The 16,587-nt window shown below is 40.8% G+C and overlaps 1 protein-coding gene across 5 annotated transcripts in view; it reads left to right on the top strand.

Moving 5' to 3' along the window:
• Nucleotides 1-16,587, top strand: part of LOC112655042 (speckle type BTB/POZ protein) — a 67,295-nt gene that overhangs the window by 48,498 nt on the left and 2,210 nt on the right. For all 5 annotated transcript variants that reach the window (XM_025439785.3, XM_025439783.3, XM_035720847.2 and 2 more), the window contains 6 exons: nucleotides 1,490-1,641; nucleotides 1,772-1,899; nucleotides 8,549-8,726; nucleotides 11,503-11,558; nucleotides 12,037-12,159; nucleotides 16,089-16,231. In XM_025439785.3, the coding sequence (XP_025295570.1) occupies nucleotides 1,490-1,641; nucleotides 1,772-1,899; nucleotides 8,549-8,726; nucleotides 11,503-11,558; nucleotides 12,037-12,159; nucleotides 16,089-16,231 (780 nt within the window). The remainder of the gene's footprint in view (nucleotides 1-1,489; nucleotides 1,642-1,771; nucleotides 1,900-8,548; nucleotides 8,727-11,502; nucleotides 11,559-12,036; nucleotides 12,160-16,088; nucleotides 16,232-16,587) is intronic.

Genomic DNA, 16,587 nt, shown 5'->3' with positions numbered 1-16,587 from the left:
AATATTTGTTGGCTATGTGTACTAAGCAGTGTATTGCTAGGTGTTGAGAGAATGCTTTATTCTGAGGCATTGTATTTATTTAATAAATGAGAGAAAGAGTGAGATAGTGAGCACAAGGGGGAAGGGGTCATGAGTGATCTCATGATCCTGGAATCATGACCTAAGCTGATAGCAGGCAGACTCTTAACTGACTGAGCCACCAGGCACCCCTCTTAGGCATTGTATTTAAATTCATATGCTGAGCACAATGTATACGGCATTTGCATTCCCCAGAGAGGCACTAGATTGGGCCACCTGTTTGAGAGAGGTTCCATAACACTGGCAAGGCCTAAGGTTACATATGGCCTAAGTATTATATGTGGTAGAAGCAGTGTGAACCACATGCAGTTCAGCTAATGACATTTAGAACTTAACTCAATTGAACCTATTAAATCTGCCTGAAATTTGTTTTGATTCATTGGCAACAGATTGTCATCTCTAACTCTATTTGGAAGCCTCGCTTGGAACTCTACCCTGTGTAATGAGAGTTTACTTTTGTCTCTGCTTCTTACATACTGTCTTCTTTATTTTAATCTTAGGATATTATTACCAGATTGATAAAATATCTGTAAAAGATGAGGTACTATTCACATATTTCTGTGGAATATTTTTTCTCTCATAAGGTGATAGTAAAGAGCTCAACAACATTTTTTAGGGAGAGCGGGTAGGGACAGAGGGAGAGAGAGAGAATTTTAAGCAGGTTCTACACCCAGTGCAAAGCCCGATGCAGAACTGGATCTCACAACCCTAAGATCATGACCTGAGCTGAAACCAAGAGGCAGATACTTAACTGAGCCACTCAGATGCCCCCAACATTTTGTTTTTCATGATTTCACTCTAGTCCTGAGAAAAGAAGAGGCTTCCTTTCCTGAGATTGAGGATTAGAACAGAATGGAAATAGGCTCAATTTTAAAATATTTTAGGGGGAGAAAAGGGTGATTTGGGAGGTTAGGAAAGAGGCAGAGATGTGAAAGATGTACTGTCAGTTTGTAGGATGCCCCTTTACTTTTGTTGTTCACTCTTTAACAGGTGACTCAGGTTGCTCTCAAAAAGTGGTTCCCAAGTAGCCATTCTGCTGAATCAGAATCTCCTACTAAGGGGCCTGGATTTGTTTTTTTGTTTGTTTTCTTATTGTTGTTTTTAAATTATTTATTTGAGAGAGAGGGAGCACAAGTGGGGGAAGGGGCAGAGGGAGGGAATATCCAAGCCAACTTGTGCTGAGTGAAGAGCTTGACGTGGGGCTGAGTCCTCTGACCGGTGAGTGCAGGATCTGAGCTGAAACCAAGAATTGGAATCCCAACCAGCTGAACCACCCAGGCACCCCTGAGTTGGTTTTCCTTAACATCTTCCTCTCTTGAGAAATAGATGTTGTGTTTCTCCTGTCACTTAACAAAGCCTATAAACATGTATGCTTCCGACATATATTTTTTTTCCTATCTGTTTTGGGCAGGTGTTTGCGAGTAAATCCAAAAGGGCTAGATGAAGAAAGCAAAGATTACCTGTCACTTTACCTGTTACTGGTCAGCTGTCCAAAGAGTGAAGTTCGGGCAAAATTCAAATTCTCCATTCTGAATGCTAAGGGAGAAGAAACCAAAGCTATGGGTAAATGTTCTTATCTTCATTTGACTCTTTATTTTCACATCAAACAACTTTGTAAGCAGACAAGTTATGGATTTGATCTGTCTTTTATTTTTTTACTAAACCTAAATATGGCTTTTTTTTTCCACTTCAGAGAGTCAACGGGCATATAGGTTTGTGCAAGGCAAAGACTGGGGATTCAAAAAATTCATCCGTAGAGATTTTCTCTTGGATGAGGCTAACGGGCTTCTCCCTGATGACAAGCTTACCCTCTTCTGTGAGGTGAGTCCTTTTACTCCAAGGTGAGAGTAGCAATTCCCAGACCTGATGGGTATGGGTAGACTTAATTACACTGTGTCAGGGATGGAGAGTGAGAAAAATCTCAGAGTGGAGTGGTGCTGCATAAATGTTATTTCTGTGATTGAAACTGTGTCACGATTTTAGGCTTGTTGGGCACTTCAGCTTTCCTCTTGTTACTGTTCTTAAAAACAAAGATTGTGCACTATCTTGGCATGAGTGATTTTTGACTGCTTAGATTAGGGTTCTGGCTTTTTCACTGGGGGTGTTTTTAGGTAGTATGTGGAAGGAACTGGTGCTCTAAGTGGGGAGAATGACCAGCAGCTCGATATGTGTATTTGTCCCTTAAACTTTCTGACTTCTGAAATACGAAGTCCACTTGTGTTTGACCACAGATCACTTTCCTTTTCTGCACTACTAGATGACTCTTATCAGGAGTTGAGTATATCCAGTTTGTGTTGCTGGAATAGTTGTGAAACAGGATGGCAAGAACCATTTTTTCTAGAGTGAAGGGTAGATAAAGCTCTCTAAGTCGTGGTCATCTAGGAGAGTTATCTGTTGTCAGCCAGGAGAGTCTTTCTCTCACCAGAGACCTAATAGCCTGTCTGGGTTTATGGGAGAAACCTTGAAGTAATATTCCCAAAGTGAAAGTGAGTTGGAAAGTGGTTTCTTTAATGAGTATATACTAACCAGTTACTTCCTGCTGTTCTCAGTACATTTACAAATACTCATAAGCTCATAGCATAGTAAGTGAATAAAACCTCCAGTCTGTTGGGATCTTTGTATTCCCTGTACTCTGTATGGTCAAGAACCACTTCTTGAGCAGCACCACTTGAGAGTGACCACTGTGTTTTCAAGGCGAGGGTGCAAACAAGTTCCCCAACTACCAGCGTGTTCTGCCATATAATAGGCTCACACTGTGAGTTAATGAGAGTTCCAAAGGCTTACCGCCACCTGTGCAGCAGGGAATGGTGTCCCTTAAGGATCTTGCCCTTTCACTCTTGCCCTTTCACAGCAGAGGCCTGGCCAGCAGTAACCAGCTTCACTCCCCAGTCACAGTTCATTGAGTATTTCTGCAGAATATTTGCTGCCGGTTGGATGCAGAGTTTATTAAAGTACTACACTGAATACTAGTAGTTGCATAATAGTTACCTCCTCTCCTTTTTTGTTGCAAAGTAAAAGAAGTATATGCTAGAGTGATGGCATCTCTATAAATATGTTAGAATGTTGTGGTTGGTTTTGTCTGTGAATTTGAATTTGGAGTTCCAAAGAAGTCCTACTAGTTACAGATCATACTCAGTTGCACAAGTGAAAAAATGAGAACAATAGGTGATTTTGTGTGAGGTTCGACAATATGAAAACTTAAGACCATCCATTCAATCTTCATCTACCTTAGAGATCTATATTTCAGGAAGATTTAAAACTAATGGAAAATTCTAATTCCTGTTGGAAATGAAAGCCAGTCTTTGAACTGTTCTCTGAAGAAAGAGAAATCTCCTCTAAATATTGCCTGTGGTGTTTTAGGCAAAGCATTAACCTTTATTGCTGCATTTTCCAGTCCATAGTCCAGCCTTTTCTCTCTTGCTCCCCCTGCCACCCCATCCCCCCAGATGGTTTCCAGCCACTCCAACCCCTGTACTGACAGTCTCGATTTGGGAACCTCTTGGACTACCCTCACTTGGCAGTCTCTCATCCTGTGGCTAAGTCCAAGGCTTCACTTCCCCATTTGAAATTCTCTGAGGAGAAATCCTGTGGTTAAGTTTAGCTTTGTCTTACTGACTTAGAAGGAAGTGAGATGACACTTTGGAAATGAGGAGCTGTTGAACAGGGAAGCGTCTGCTGAGTTCTGCTGATGCCATCGGTTTCTTACCAGCGAACCAGGTGTGCCATCTGTTCCACTCACACTTCTCCGTTGGCCACAGGTGCTGAGTGTTGCTTCTCATACTTGGGCTCGTGCCTAGTGAGACTCGTTTCTGTTCCAAGGCTCTCTGTGGACTTAGTAGCATTCAGCATTGCAAGACGGTTGCGTGGGGGTGTGTGTTGGATGTGTGGGTTTTAAAAATGTCTGCAGCTCATCTGAGTTCTTCGTGCTTTTCAAAGCTGGATCATTCTTTGCTATACACTCTGTCCTTTTGACCTGTTGCTCCCTTCGGTCAGTGGATTATTTATAAACAAGTATTTTAGTTTGTGTTTATGTTTTATATGTTATTGATTTAGCTGCTATTATTATTATTATTATTATTATTCAGAGGCTTTTATGAAGTCGACAGCCACATACAAATTTAGGTCTTGAGTTCACCACTGCTCCATTCTTCATTCAGGCTTTGGCCCTGGCACTTTCATCCTATCTGCTGATGGATTATTTAAAAACAAATGTATTGCATCTTGATACAAAAGTACAGTTCTGTGGATTTTTTTTTTTTTTTAAGATTTATTTATTCATGAGAGACACAGAGAGAGGCAGAGACATAGGCAGAGGGAGAAGCAGGCTCCCTCTGGGAGCCTGATGCAGAACTTGATCCCAGGACCCCGGGATCATGACCTGAGCCAAAGCAGACACTCAACCACTGAACCACCCAGGTGTCCCTGTTCTGTGGATTCTTCTGGCTGTTCCTAAAGGCCACAGGAAGGAACCCTAAGGTGAAAGGCTGAGAATCACATGTTTGTGTTTGGGCTTTATTTCAGTGGTATTACTGTTAATGAACGTTTAAATGAAATTAGACTGCATACTCTCCAAATGCTGAATGGGTGGTCTTGTTTATAATGGTGCCATACTGGATTCACCTCCAGTTTTCAGTGATGTTTTTGTCTGTTAAGAAACATGACGATTCTTCCAAGTTGATGTGTCGTACTTAATTTATTTGGAAACATTTTCAAAGCATTCCCTGAATTGTCTCTTATCACAGTCCTTTGAGCTGGATTAGTCCTGTTATCTTCATTTCATGTTACAGGGGAGAGAGGCGATGCCTAGGGAGGTCAGGTAATTTTTCCTACCGTTGTACAGCAAATTAGTGTCATTCCACGGCAACTCTGCATTTTCCACTTCTGGTCTGCTATGTGGCACTAAGTGGACCTAAAGCCATTCACCTAAGGAAACACCAACGCTACCAGATTTTCCTAGCAAGAGTATTTACTTTGGTAATGAAAGAATCAGGAATACTTTACACTTTAAATTTTCTCTTTAATAGTTTGGTTCACAGAAAATATGCATGAAACGTTTTTGCTTCTATTGATCCTTCCCTCTGTTTATATTAAAAACAAATAGCTACTAACATTAAAGATGCAGATATTCCACCTTCACTGTACATACCTTTGACAGGTAGAAGATTCCAGGGTCTCTTTGTAATGTTGTAGTTAAAGTTGAAATATGAAATATTTCATGTAGACACTAGTTGTCTCTTTATTTTTTTTAAGGTTTTATTTATTTAGTCATAGACACAGAGAGAGAGAGGCAGAGACACAGAGGGAGAAGCAGGCTCCACACAGGGAGCCTGATGTGGGACTCGATCCCGGGTCTCCAGGATCACACCCCAGGCTGCAGGCAGCGCCAAACCGCTGCGCCACCGGGGCTGCCTAGTTGTCTCTTTAAATATCCCTTTCCTTCCTAAACTATCCTTTCCTAGCTTGGGAATATGTATGTTTATCAGATTTTAAATATGTGGGTCTTTTCTTTTTTCTTTTTATCATTTTGTTAATGGATTATTTGGATATATTAGTTGAACTGTATGATAACACCAATATTTGATTGTTCTTGACTTACAAAAAAGGTGATTTTAATATGTAACATTATTTAGGTTATAAACATACGGTAGTAAACCTAGCACCTGACCCAACAGCATCACCAGTAACTTGGTACTAACCTGTATATGCTTCTTTGCTATCCCTTAGACATATTGTCCCTACACTCAGAGGATAATAATAAATAGCTGTTGGAGGTTGTAGGATATCATTCCCTTATTTATTATTTGTATGCCTGAACAATGTACTTTTTTAGGTTTGCTTGCTTTTGTGCTTTATAAAAGGTATCAGAATGTATGTAGGTCATGTCGGTAATGTTGCTTTTTTTCACATTATACATCTAAAATGTATTTATATGGTGGGTGTAACTATAGTTCTTTCATTTTTAGTGCTATGTGATAGTGTGTTGTGTGAATATACAACAGTTTGTCTACTCATTCTCTTTGATGGACATTTAGATTGTGACCAGTCTTTTGATTAGAAGTCATGCTGCTGCTATAAACCTTCTATATGCAGTCTATTTTTTCCTTGATTGTTTTGATTATATAGAAGTTAAAAAATATATTTCCATTGGTCTTACTTTGACTTTTTTATGTTTAGATAAAATGTACAAGAATTGGCACAGTCTGTAATCTTTTACGAAATTTTCTTTTTTAAGAAAAGGAATTGACTTTAAAAGTGAGGCCCGTTTATGACTTGAAATGTAGAGGGTTATACAGCCTTCCTGAGACATTTTCATGTAGTCATTTATAAGACGACATAAATGTCACAGTCACGTCATCTTCACAGCTGCAATTCTGAATGAGTCTCCATAGTCAACTTTATAGGCATTAAAAAAAATCTTTCGTTTTTCTCAAAATGGTCTCATTTTAGCATCATCATTTGCAGAGGAAAACAATCCCTTCCTAAGTTAAAAGTTTGGGCTCTGAAGACTCATTTGTGAATGCCATTTAAAATTTATTTTTAATTAAACGTATTTAATGTTGGTAAGAGGTGCCAGACATTCAGCGCTCTGGAGACTCCAGGCATCCATATATCTACAGAACAAGTCTGGCTCAGACAGTAAAGGTACATTCTCCTTCCTGCTGTGTTCCTGTCTGTGTCTGGAGAGAGGAATTGCTCTAGTGAGACAAGTCACAGTCTTTGGGCCCCACTCATTACCAAGCATGCATCTGACCAGCAGAGGGTCCACTGGTAACCATAGCATTGACATTCAGGTTAGTTCTTGCCAGTTCATTTTACCCCATCTAGTAAATTGTCATCAAGTGTTAATGACTCTGAGCTCCTGTCAGCCAGATTTAATTTAAGCTTAGGAACCCAGTGCCAAAAGCATTCTCCATTCCCTCCATTGGGCATCCCAAGAGATTCCTGCCTTTCCCTATGAGGAAGTTGGATTTAATTGGTCTTTTTCCTTTTCCTTTTCCTTTTTTTTTTTTTTTTTTTAAATCAGTATTTTGAGGCTGTAACTGGAAATCGGAGACTTCTACTTTTGGTGTTAGTATGAGAAAGTGGCTGAACCAAATTAGAGATCTTACACAGGGCAAGAGTAAATCTCTGTGGGGTAGTTTGTACTGGGTCCTGAGCTATTAAAATAATGTTATAATCTGGCTCTGATTAATGTGCTACTGATGTTAAGTACATTCATAATTGATTAACTTGGCTGCTTCATTGCTTGAGATCATAACAGTTAGTTTGAAACAAATGAATACATTTCTTGACCTGATGGTAAATATCTCACTCCTTCACAAAAGAGATTACAGGTCATTTGGATGCCAGGGAATTCACTTTGCCTCTGGGTTTATGACTACATTTAAAAGATGACTTGCATCTCGAAGGTTGAGAGAAATTTGGATCATTTAGGATGTTCCTAAGCTGTCTTTCTCATCTAACTGGTAGCAATAACAAGAATGAGGAGCTGATTCTCAAGGTTTGTGAGATCTGCTTTGATATTACCATTTCTAACCCCATATGATGGAGGAGGTGAAGCATAGCAGTGGTTGTTAGAAGACTGATCTGCAGAGACTGCAGATCTTATCTTCAGTTTGGTAGCTTCCATATATTTCAGAATGCTACATGATTTATAAATCCTTGTACTTGGTATCGTAACAAATTTATCTGAGTTTCACTGACCCGTCTAGAAGTTACCTTGGTTTTTATCTAGGCTGAACAGTTAGTTCAACCAGTTAAAGCATGCTGCTGTTGAAGTCATAGTGGCAAATTGGATCCCTCTGTAAATCTTTTGTCATTCTGTTCCAGAGCTATAAGTGCATGTCTAGCTGGGGCAAGCTATCTTGTAGGTCATTGTCACTAAGGACTGAGGAAGGGTATCCATTCCAAGCCCAATTCTTTCATTAGACTAACATCTGTGAGGAAGTGCTAATTATTTACCAGGCCCAATAAAGCTGTATTTTATTTTCATGTTCCAGACCTAACTAAAATAAGGGAATTGCTTTTAAGGCTTATCAAAGATTTTTTTTCTTCTATAGGGTGTTAAGTGGTAGTTTCCATAAGAGTTCTTTGTATTTAACCTTTTGCTTAAGGCGGAATAAGGTAAGTAAATATTTAATATGTGTTTAGATCAGTGTCCCTGGTTTTACCCAGGTTTTCAGGGCAGAGGAGGAAGAGTTTATTAGCATTTGGAGGAGAAGGAGATTTGTGGGGCTTTTGCCTCTCATCCTAAGATGGTGTAAAATAAGTATGATTGTGATTGTGGCAGATTGGAAATTACTTGATCCACAGGATAAAGCTTTGATTTGTGGAGGTGGTTTCAAGAGAACATGACTAACATTTGTATCCGAATGTACTACAGCATTGAGGTAAAAGTCATCTCTCCTCCTGCTGGGAAGAAAATTCCTGGTAACAAAACCTTCGGATTGTGTTTCCTTGTCTTTCACAGGTGAGCGTGGTGCAAGATTCCGTCAACATTTCTGGCCAGAACACCATGAACATGGTGAAGGTCCCTGAGTGCCGGCTGGCTGATGAGCTGGGAGGGCTGTGGGAGAACTCTCGGTTCACGGACTGCTGTCTGTGCGTTGCTGGCCAGGAGTTCCAGGCTCACAAAGCTATCTTGGCAGGTCGGTCATTATTCACAGGAGCTTTAGTTTTGGTGAAACACGGGAAAACAGTGGCTGCATAATCACCTTTTGAATAACATTAGCTTTTTGAACTGGTGCAAAAAAACTGCAATCAAATATATATTTTTTTAGGGTGGGGACATTAGTCATCATAACCCAGTAGCCTGCTCTCCATAAAAGTAGTATTTTGGTTTTTCCTCTCTATAGGGGACTTAGGCACTGGATGGTGATGTGTATTGAATGCCTTTGCACCTAGAGGGCGGATATCAAAACACTGGTTAAGAGCAGGTAGTGGCCCTGAGACAGGAACTTGGGTTGTAGTGGAGAAGATCCTGCTCGGTACTTAACCACCATCTAGCTGAGTGCCCCCAGCCCTGGAGTGTTAGCCCTTCTTTCAATATAGACATACTAGCAGAATGAGAATTTGCTAGTGATGTGGAGGATCAGGTCTTACTTTAATAATAGGCATTTGTCCTGAAGACCAGAAGGGTTGACAAAGAGCAGGAGCTGATGGGGCAGGACTAACTTTACCTCCCCATGAAGGAAGGCATAGCAATCAGCCATAGACTCCTGTTCAGACCCTAAGACGTAAGAGGAAATTGTGTGAACTTTCAGGCACCAGATTTCTTACCAAGACTCTGAACTCTATCATTCTAAAAAATACACCTGGCGGAACCTCAGTCTGGCTCAGTCTCACCGTCTTCCTGTTCCTGCTCTCAACTAGGTGGTTACTGTCTATTGCCAAAGGAAGTCACCAGCTCTTAGGGTAGTGTCTGCACGCTCAGCTAAGCTCTTGGCACTGCCACGAACTCTTACACAGATAGACAGTTAGCTCTCTTTCTTTTTCCTTAACAATAGATACTTCATACTGTTTACTAGTCTCCTTTAATCTCCCAACTCCTGAAAGAGTTGCTTGCTACTTTTTCTGAGAGAAAACTGAGGCCCTTCTCCCTTGGCTCTTGCCTCTCACCTCACGTGCATTTTCCCTGCTTTCTCCATGGAGGAGGTGTTCTTCCTCGTGTCCAAAGCAGGCTGTCTCTTCTACTTCTGTTTCATATCACACGCCGCCTTCTCAGAAGCCTTACTCTGCCAGCTATCCCTTTGTTGTCTGGTATCTCCACCATTTCTCTTTCTCCAATTGCCTCTTTACCCTCAGCCTGGAAACAGGCTCAGCCTTCTCTCTCTAGTTATTCATTCATTCATATTCATTTTCTCTGTCTCTCTCCCTCTCTCTCCTTCTCTCTCTTTAAATAGAGCTAAGTTTCTTGAGTTAGCACATTTACTGTCTCTACTTCTTTCCTCCCACTTATCCTCAGTTCACCTCCATGCTACGAAAGCAGTTTTCCAAAGTTCTATGACCTGCTAATTCCTAAATTTGAGGGATTCCTTAGCTCATAGTTTATTTGACTTCTTTTTCTTGGTTTTCTCCTGATGCTCTGGCTCCTTCTGATACATGGCCTCCCTCTTCAACATTGGTGTCCTTAAGGTTTTGCCTCGCTTATTCCCTCTCTCCCTCTGCTTATTGCCCCCTCCCCCAGGTGACTTTGTTTATTCTCATAGCAGCAGTTCATATCTAGCCACTGAAGACCCTCTAAGCATACTGCTGCTTTGGACCCTTCCTTTTTTATTTTTTATTAAAAGTCACTAGTCCTTTTAATCTTTAGTTTCTGTGATGTATTTACTTAGTACCTTATAGTTGATAAGGCTTCTGAAATAAGAGCAGTGAGGATTAATGTCCCTTTGGAATAGATTAAAAAACTGAGTCTCAAAGGGTTAAGTGATTTGCCCAAGATAATGTGGTTAGAAAATGACAGATCCAAAATTAGTCTTTTCTGACATAAACTATAGGCCAAAATTCAGGTTACCTTTTAGCTCAGAGTCCTACTGTATATTCCATCTGGTCCTCCTCTCTCGGGTGAAGATTGCTAGTCTCCATTTTCACCAAAATCTCTGACTTATTGGGCAACATGATAAAATTTGAGGTTTTTAGGCCTTTTATAACTTTCATGGTTGAAATTAAGTTGACTTATTTTTCTGTGTTTATTAGACCACAGTGGGCATGGCTTAGAACTCCATTTCTCAACTTTCTCCATTATCCCCACCTCCCCAAGGAAAAAAATCAAATTATTCCTAGTGGAAGACATTAAATACTAAGGATTAAGCCTTCATCAAGAAGGATTGAACTTTGAAGGACCACAAATGGTTATCATACCTAAGATTTTTTTTTTTTTTTTTGCCTTTTTGTGATATTAATCATCTCTATTGTGAACACGTGGCTTGGGGGAACAGACCACCTGCCATAAATAAGCATGCACTTTATCTAGTTAATGGATGCTGTCGAGCCCTGCCCTGTTCTTGGTCTCCTTGCCATGTGGTCCCCTAGAAGTGGAGAAAGTTGGTGTCATTGTTCTAGGCAAAAATCTGGGTATTAGGATACCCTGCTTAGGCCATGAAGGGTCTTCGTTTGAACCCCCAGATCTGCCCTGAGGAGATCATTGTCATCTAACATAGGTCACTTGAGTAATTATCTGGTTGGAATGGAGCTAATGAGAAATTATTTTGAAAGTACTGACTTCCTTTTCCCCCTCTGTATTATTATTCACTTCTTGATATAATGTACGAAGAGAGGAATTTTATTATTCTGGTATAATTTGAGGCTAAGCCTTTTTCTGTAGCAATGGGATAGGAAGGAAAGCGCTCTCCTCTTCATAACAGAAGAACCAAGGAGTTTCAGTGTGATAACCTTATCTATCTCTGTTTCCCTTTCACTTTGTAGCTCGTTCTCCAGTTTTTAGTGCCATGTTTGAACATGAAATGGAGGAGAGCAAAAAGGTATGTAACAGAATGAAGATACGTCTTTTTAGCTAGGTGACTGGATCCAGATGATTTCCCAGTTTGACACCAGATTTATTTTTCCAGTCGTGTTATTAAAATGGAGTACCATTCTCTGAACAGACACTTTCTGAGAGCAGGGATAGGTGGTCCGGAAGCATTCTAGGTAAAGCAGACTCACTCTATCCCAGATAGCACAATCATCCAGTTTTGGGTGAGGGTTTTAGACATGTGTTTCTACTCAAGCAAAGAAAGACCAAAAAAATCAAAGATACATAGTTATCTTGCTCTTGTATTTGAGAAGATAAAGGTGGTGCATATGATGGGAGAGAAGACTGTTCAAAGAGAGTTCCGTTCCCATCCATGTTAGGTTTTAGATGGTGCAAGCCTTTTCTCCCAGCAGAGCTTAAAATCATGAAAATTGTTTAGGGATTTTGTTCTGTTGGAATGTTTCTCATTTTCAGTTTTTCTGGCATAGAATCGGGTTGAGATCAATGATGTGGAGCCTGAAGTTTTTAAGGAAATGATGTGCTTCATTTACACGGGGAAGGCTCCGAACCTCGACAAAATGGCTGATGACTTGTTGGCAGCTGCTGACAAGGTGAGATAAGACTAGACAGAGGACCACAAGGGGAGGAGTGTTTGTGACCTCTTGGGTTTGATGACTGGGCCTCTGTGTTACATAGTGGGTAAGCTGAGGATGTATCTGAGTGTGGCCAGGAGAGTCCTGGGTTACATCTTGGTGCCAACACAGTTATTCATGTAGTACCCTTTTTATTTTCTGAAGTGCCCTGCTTTAAATGAAGTAATTTATATGGTCACCCTAATTATAGAAAAGAAGGGTAAGTTTGATGTCTACCTCTCTTCTCTTCCCTATCTCCCATATAAGTATAGCGATATGAAAGATTAAGATAACACTAACGTTTGGCTTTATAATTTGCAAAGTTCTTGAGTTCATAAACTTTTTCTTTCTAAATAAGGGTTTTGTTTATTTTTATTTTTTTAAAAGCTTTTTTTTTTTTTTTAATTTATTTATGATAGTCACACAGAGAGAGAGAGAGGCAGAGACACAGGCAGAGGGAGAAGCAGGCTCCATGCACCGGGAGCCCGACGTGGGATTCAATCCCAGGTCTCCAGGATTGCGCCCTGGGCCAAAGGCAGGCACTAAACTGCTGTGCCACCCAAGGATCCCTTGTTTATTTTTTTTTACAGTTTTTCTTTTAACTCCAGTTAGTTGACACTGACATACAAGTGTTATATTAGTTTCATGTGTACAACATAGTTCAGTGTATTGAACAATCCTGTATATCCTGTGCTCATCACAGGACAAGTGCACTCCTTAATCTCCATCCCCTGTTTTCACCTTTTCCCTCACCCACCTCCCCTTGAGTTTTGATTTAAACTTTGTCAGGAAGAGAATAATCTTTTACCCAGGGTCATGGTTAGCATTTTCAACTTTTACCTAAGTATCTATTGAAATATATCACATTCAGAATTACAAGATGATCAGTAGCTCTTTTGGAAAAAAGAAATACTACTGCAGTACATGCGTACATCTTTCATAAGATTTGAGAAATGTTAGTGTGTGAAAATTAAAGTATGGATCTTAGAACCAAGGAAATAGGGTAAAGACCAAAAACAGTAAGCCAGTAATTGATTCCTATAAAAGAAGTTTGGGGGAAAATGTGAGTGAAACACTTGAGTTTAAACAAGTCAAATTGGGGTTCTCGTGTGTTTCTATCTTACTGCAAGATTTCTCAGAATCTTATTAGTATGTCAATGTACACTGTGAGTTTTCTAAAAGAATGATAGCATTTCTTTAGTTAGCCCTGAAATCCTTTTCCTCAAGAACCACTGCTAGGAATTAATGTCCCCCAAACACACCTTAGGAAACTGATTTTCATTATGTAGACATGTCAGAAAGAGCTCAATAACCTGTCCTCCAAGGCCCCTGTGGTCTGAGGAAGCACAAGCTGAGGAGGTGGGAGTGGGTAGCTCTTTTTCCTTCTGAAATTTGTCTTAAAAGTACTTATACCTGGCCAGCAGTAGACCCTGTGAGAAAGACCGTTCCCTACTGGACTTGCCAGCTTCTCTTCCTGCCATCATGCTGTGGCACCCATTGGGGGGCAGAGCTGGCTCTGACCTGAGGGCACTAGAGCCCTCCCAGGATTTACCCATAGGAAGAGTCTCTTCCACCTTTCTTTGCACCTCAAGAACAGAGAAAGTGCATGTTTTGACAGTGGAAGCTTTGTCTTTATTGATCAGCTTTTTGGAGTGTTGGTAGAGGATGAGGCACATAAACTGTCAGCCCTGCTGATGAAAAGGTTTGGATGGTAGCTGTATCGTTTCAAGATTTTGTGAATCCAGTTAGGCAGTGCGAACATACTCCACCCTCCCAGTCTAGTTCCCTTCTGACCACAGGAATCTTGCTTTCAGTGGAGGCAGTAAGAAAATATACACTGTGAGCTCTGGGAAAGTAGAAGACACAGCTTTTTGTAAACATGCGTTTATAGTGATCCTGTCTTACCAACCCTCTGATTTTCAGTGAAGTTTAGACACAGCAGGTATTTACCCCCCTCATCTTCTAGCCCCCATAAGGATAAATTGTATCAAAAGGCTCACTTTTCAGACAGAAATACTGAGGCTCAGCAGTGTATATTCTCAGGACCAGGGTTTGACATCTGTGTCATTCCTCGGTTTTCGTTCCTGCTCCACAGCCAGAGAACCCACTGGGGAACCCCCTGTAAGTACACAGAGTATAGGGATCAGCCTGAACTGACATTCTATGGATGGTATTTTCAGTACAGTGTGTTAAGAGATAAAGTAGTTGAATCACAGCAGTGCTTTAAATTTATGAATGAGAAGTGAAGGGTGCATTTTCAAATTCCATTCAGAATTTCCCATCAGACAGTCTTTGCTCCAAGCTTATTTGAAAACATTTTGCCTTTACACCTTGTTGTAAGCGTCAGGAAAATAGAATAAGAAATCTTTCATGGAAGGATCTAAACATCTAGAATTTACCCCAGAGGCTGAAACAGCTTCTTCTGAGCTTTTCCAGTCTCCTGGGGACACGTGTAATTAGACCAAAAACAAAACAAAACACGTCGGCCAGGCCTGGGAGACACAATTTCAATCTCTTGGGTAAGTACAGCCATTAGGCAGGTTTTTCAGAAGCATAATTAAGAAAAAAAACTTTGTCCCCCAAGGGATAAGAATGGCTACTTTTGTCTAATTATGCAGTAGGGATCAGAACTATTCACAGTAAAAGTCCTTTTAAAAGAAATGTATTGAGAAAGGATAAGAGGAATGTTCTGTGCAGCACTGTATAAAGACTGAACATTTACTCAACCTTTTCCAGCCTTCTAAAACAAAAACAGCAACCTAATTTCTTGCTTGTCTGGTGTCATTCCTGTTTTCCATGGAAACTGTTTTCCAGTTACTCAAATGTAAAAAAATTAAAGCTGTACCAAAACCAATAAAACTCTTTTTGCTGCAAGAGATCACAGTGCCAGCAGATATGCCTCCTCACCCAGAATTCATAAAAATAAAATTGTCTTGGTTTGATTGCCATGATTCAGCCAGAAGGGGTTATTGTGTCATTGAGTTCTGAGGTCCTTAAAGTGGGACTGATATGGAAACTGGATACCCTTAAAGCAAACTGTTCTCCTGTAAGCCAATTAATGGCATTTTATTTTGTGCCTCCTTTTATCCCTTCCTCCTCCTCACTCCTGAAGTTCCTTAGTAAATTCATAATCTCATATTTAAAAGCACTTAGTATAGTGACATCAAAACAAATCAGCTAGATCAGATGTGCTCAGTATTAACCTAGACCTTCATTTCCAGAACATTTATACTCTACTTGGAAAATAGAAGTTTTTAAACCAAAACCGGATCCAGGGTCTCTGCTGCTTTGTTCCTCTACCCTGAGGATCTTGACCTCAATCCCAGTAAAGAAGACTCCACTTATCCCTTTCTCTTTAAAAGGAGGCCTTTGGTTGACCCTCATTCAGGACCAGCTAGTGGCAGAGATGCTGGTGAAAGTCACCACAGGGCTTCTTTTCATAGCCCGATGGGCCAGTTGGGATACCCTGCCGGGCTGGTGACATTGCTTAAGTAAAAAGGACTGTGCATCACCCTAGTTTGCCTCTGACTAAAAGGATAGCAGCAATGTAAAATGTAATGCCCTGTTGGCTTGAAGCAGGGTTATGCTGTAAGGGAGGGTAGATGATGGTGGTCCAAGAAACAACTTCAGTCATACTTGAGGCAGGGTGAACTTGAGGTTGTGGGTATATGCCCTCATTGCCATTTTTCTTAGTAGGTAGACTTTAGAACTTGAATGGCAGCCATGCGCATTATTTTCAGCCTTGGGGCATGCTTGTGCTTTATCATTGCAGTAGTAGCCTTGTCACGCTCTGTGCAGTTTTGCTTGGGAATCCAGTTCTGTGGCGGTCCTGCTGAGGAGCAACAGCTTCAGCGGAGGCAGCCCAGAGGCACTCCTGTCCTGACCACAGCAGTGCTTGTGTTTTACAGTATGCCCTGGAGCGCTTGAAGGTCATGTGTGAGGACGCCCTCTGCAGTAACCTCTCCGTGGAGAATGCTGCAGAGATTCTCATCCTGGCTGACCTCCACAGCGCCGATCAGTTGAAAACTCAGGCGGTGGATTTCATCAACTAGTGAGTTGGCATCTTCAAAGCTGTTCTTTCAGGAAAGTTTGGGCTAGCTAGAGAAAAGAGAAAGACTTTGAATTAGCGAGTAAAACAGGCAAGTGGTTTCATTAACCCCTTGTAATAGTAAGTAGAGGGTTTTCATCTTTCCCTTCCGCTTGACAGGATGGAATATGATTTTGCTCTGTCTCATGGGGCTAATCCGATTGGTGAGAGAGGTGTTTTCCTTCCTCACGGTGATGGGAAATGATGAAATGATAAAAGTGGCTGGCCTGGAAAAGCGGTGTGCCCCGAATGGCAGTGCCTTTGCTTCCCATTACCTGGTTTAGAGGATGTAGATCTCTGGAAGAACAGAAGTGTGTTTT

The sequence above is a fragment of the Canis lupus genome, chromosome 9 (genome assembly GCF_003254725.2).
Source record: "Canis lupus dingo isolate Sandy chromosome 9, ASM325472v2, whole genome shotgun sequence".
In the NCBI taxonomy this organism is placed as follows: domain Eukaryota; kingdom Metazoa; phylum Chordata; class Mammalia; order Carnivora; family Canidae; genus Canis; species Canis lupus.
Note: the sequence above shows the minus strand (reverse complement) of the source record. Positions and strands in the feature narration are given on the sequence as shown.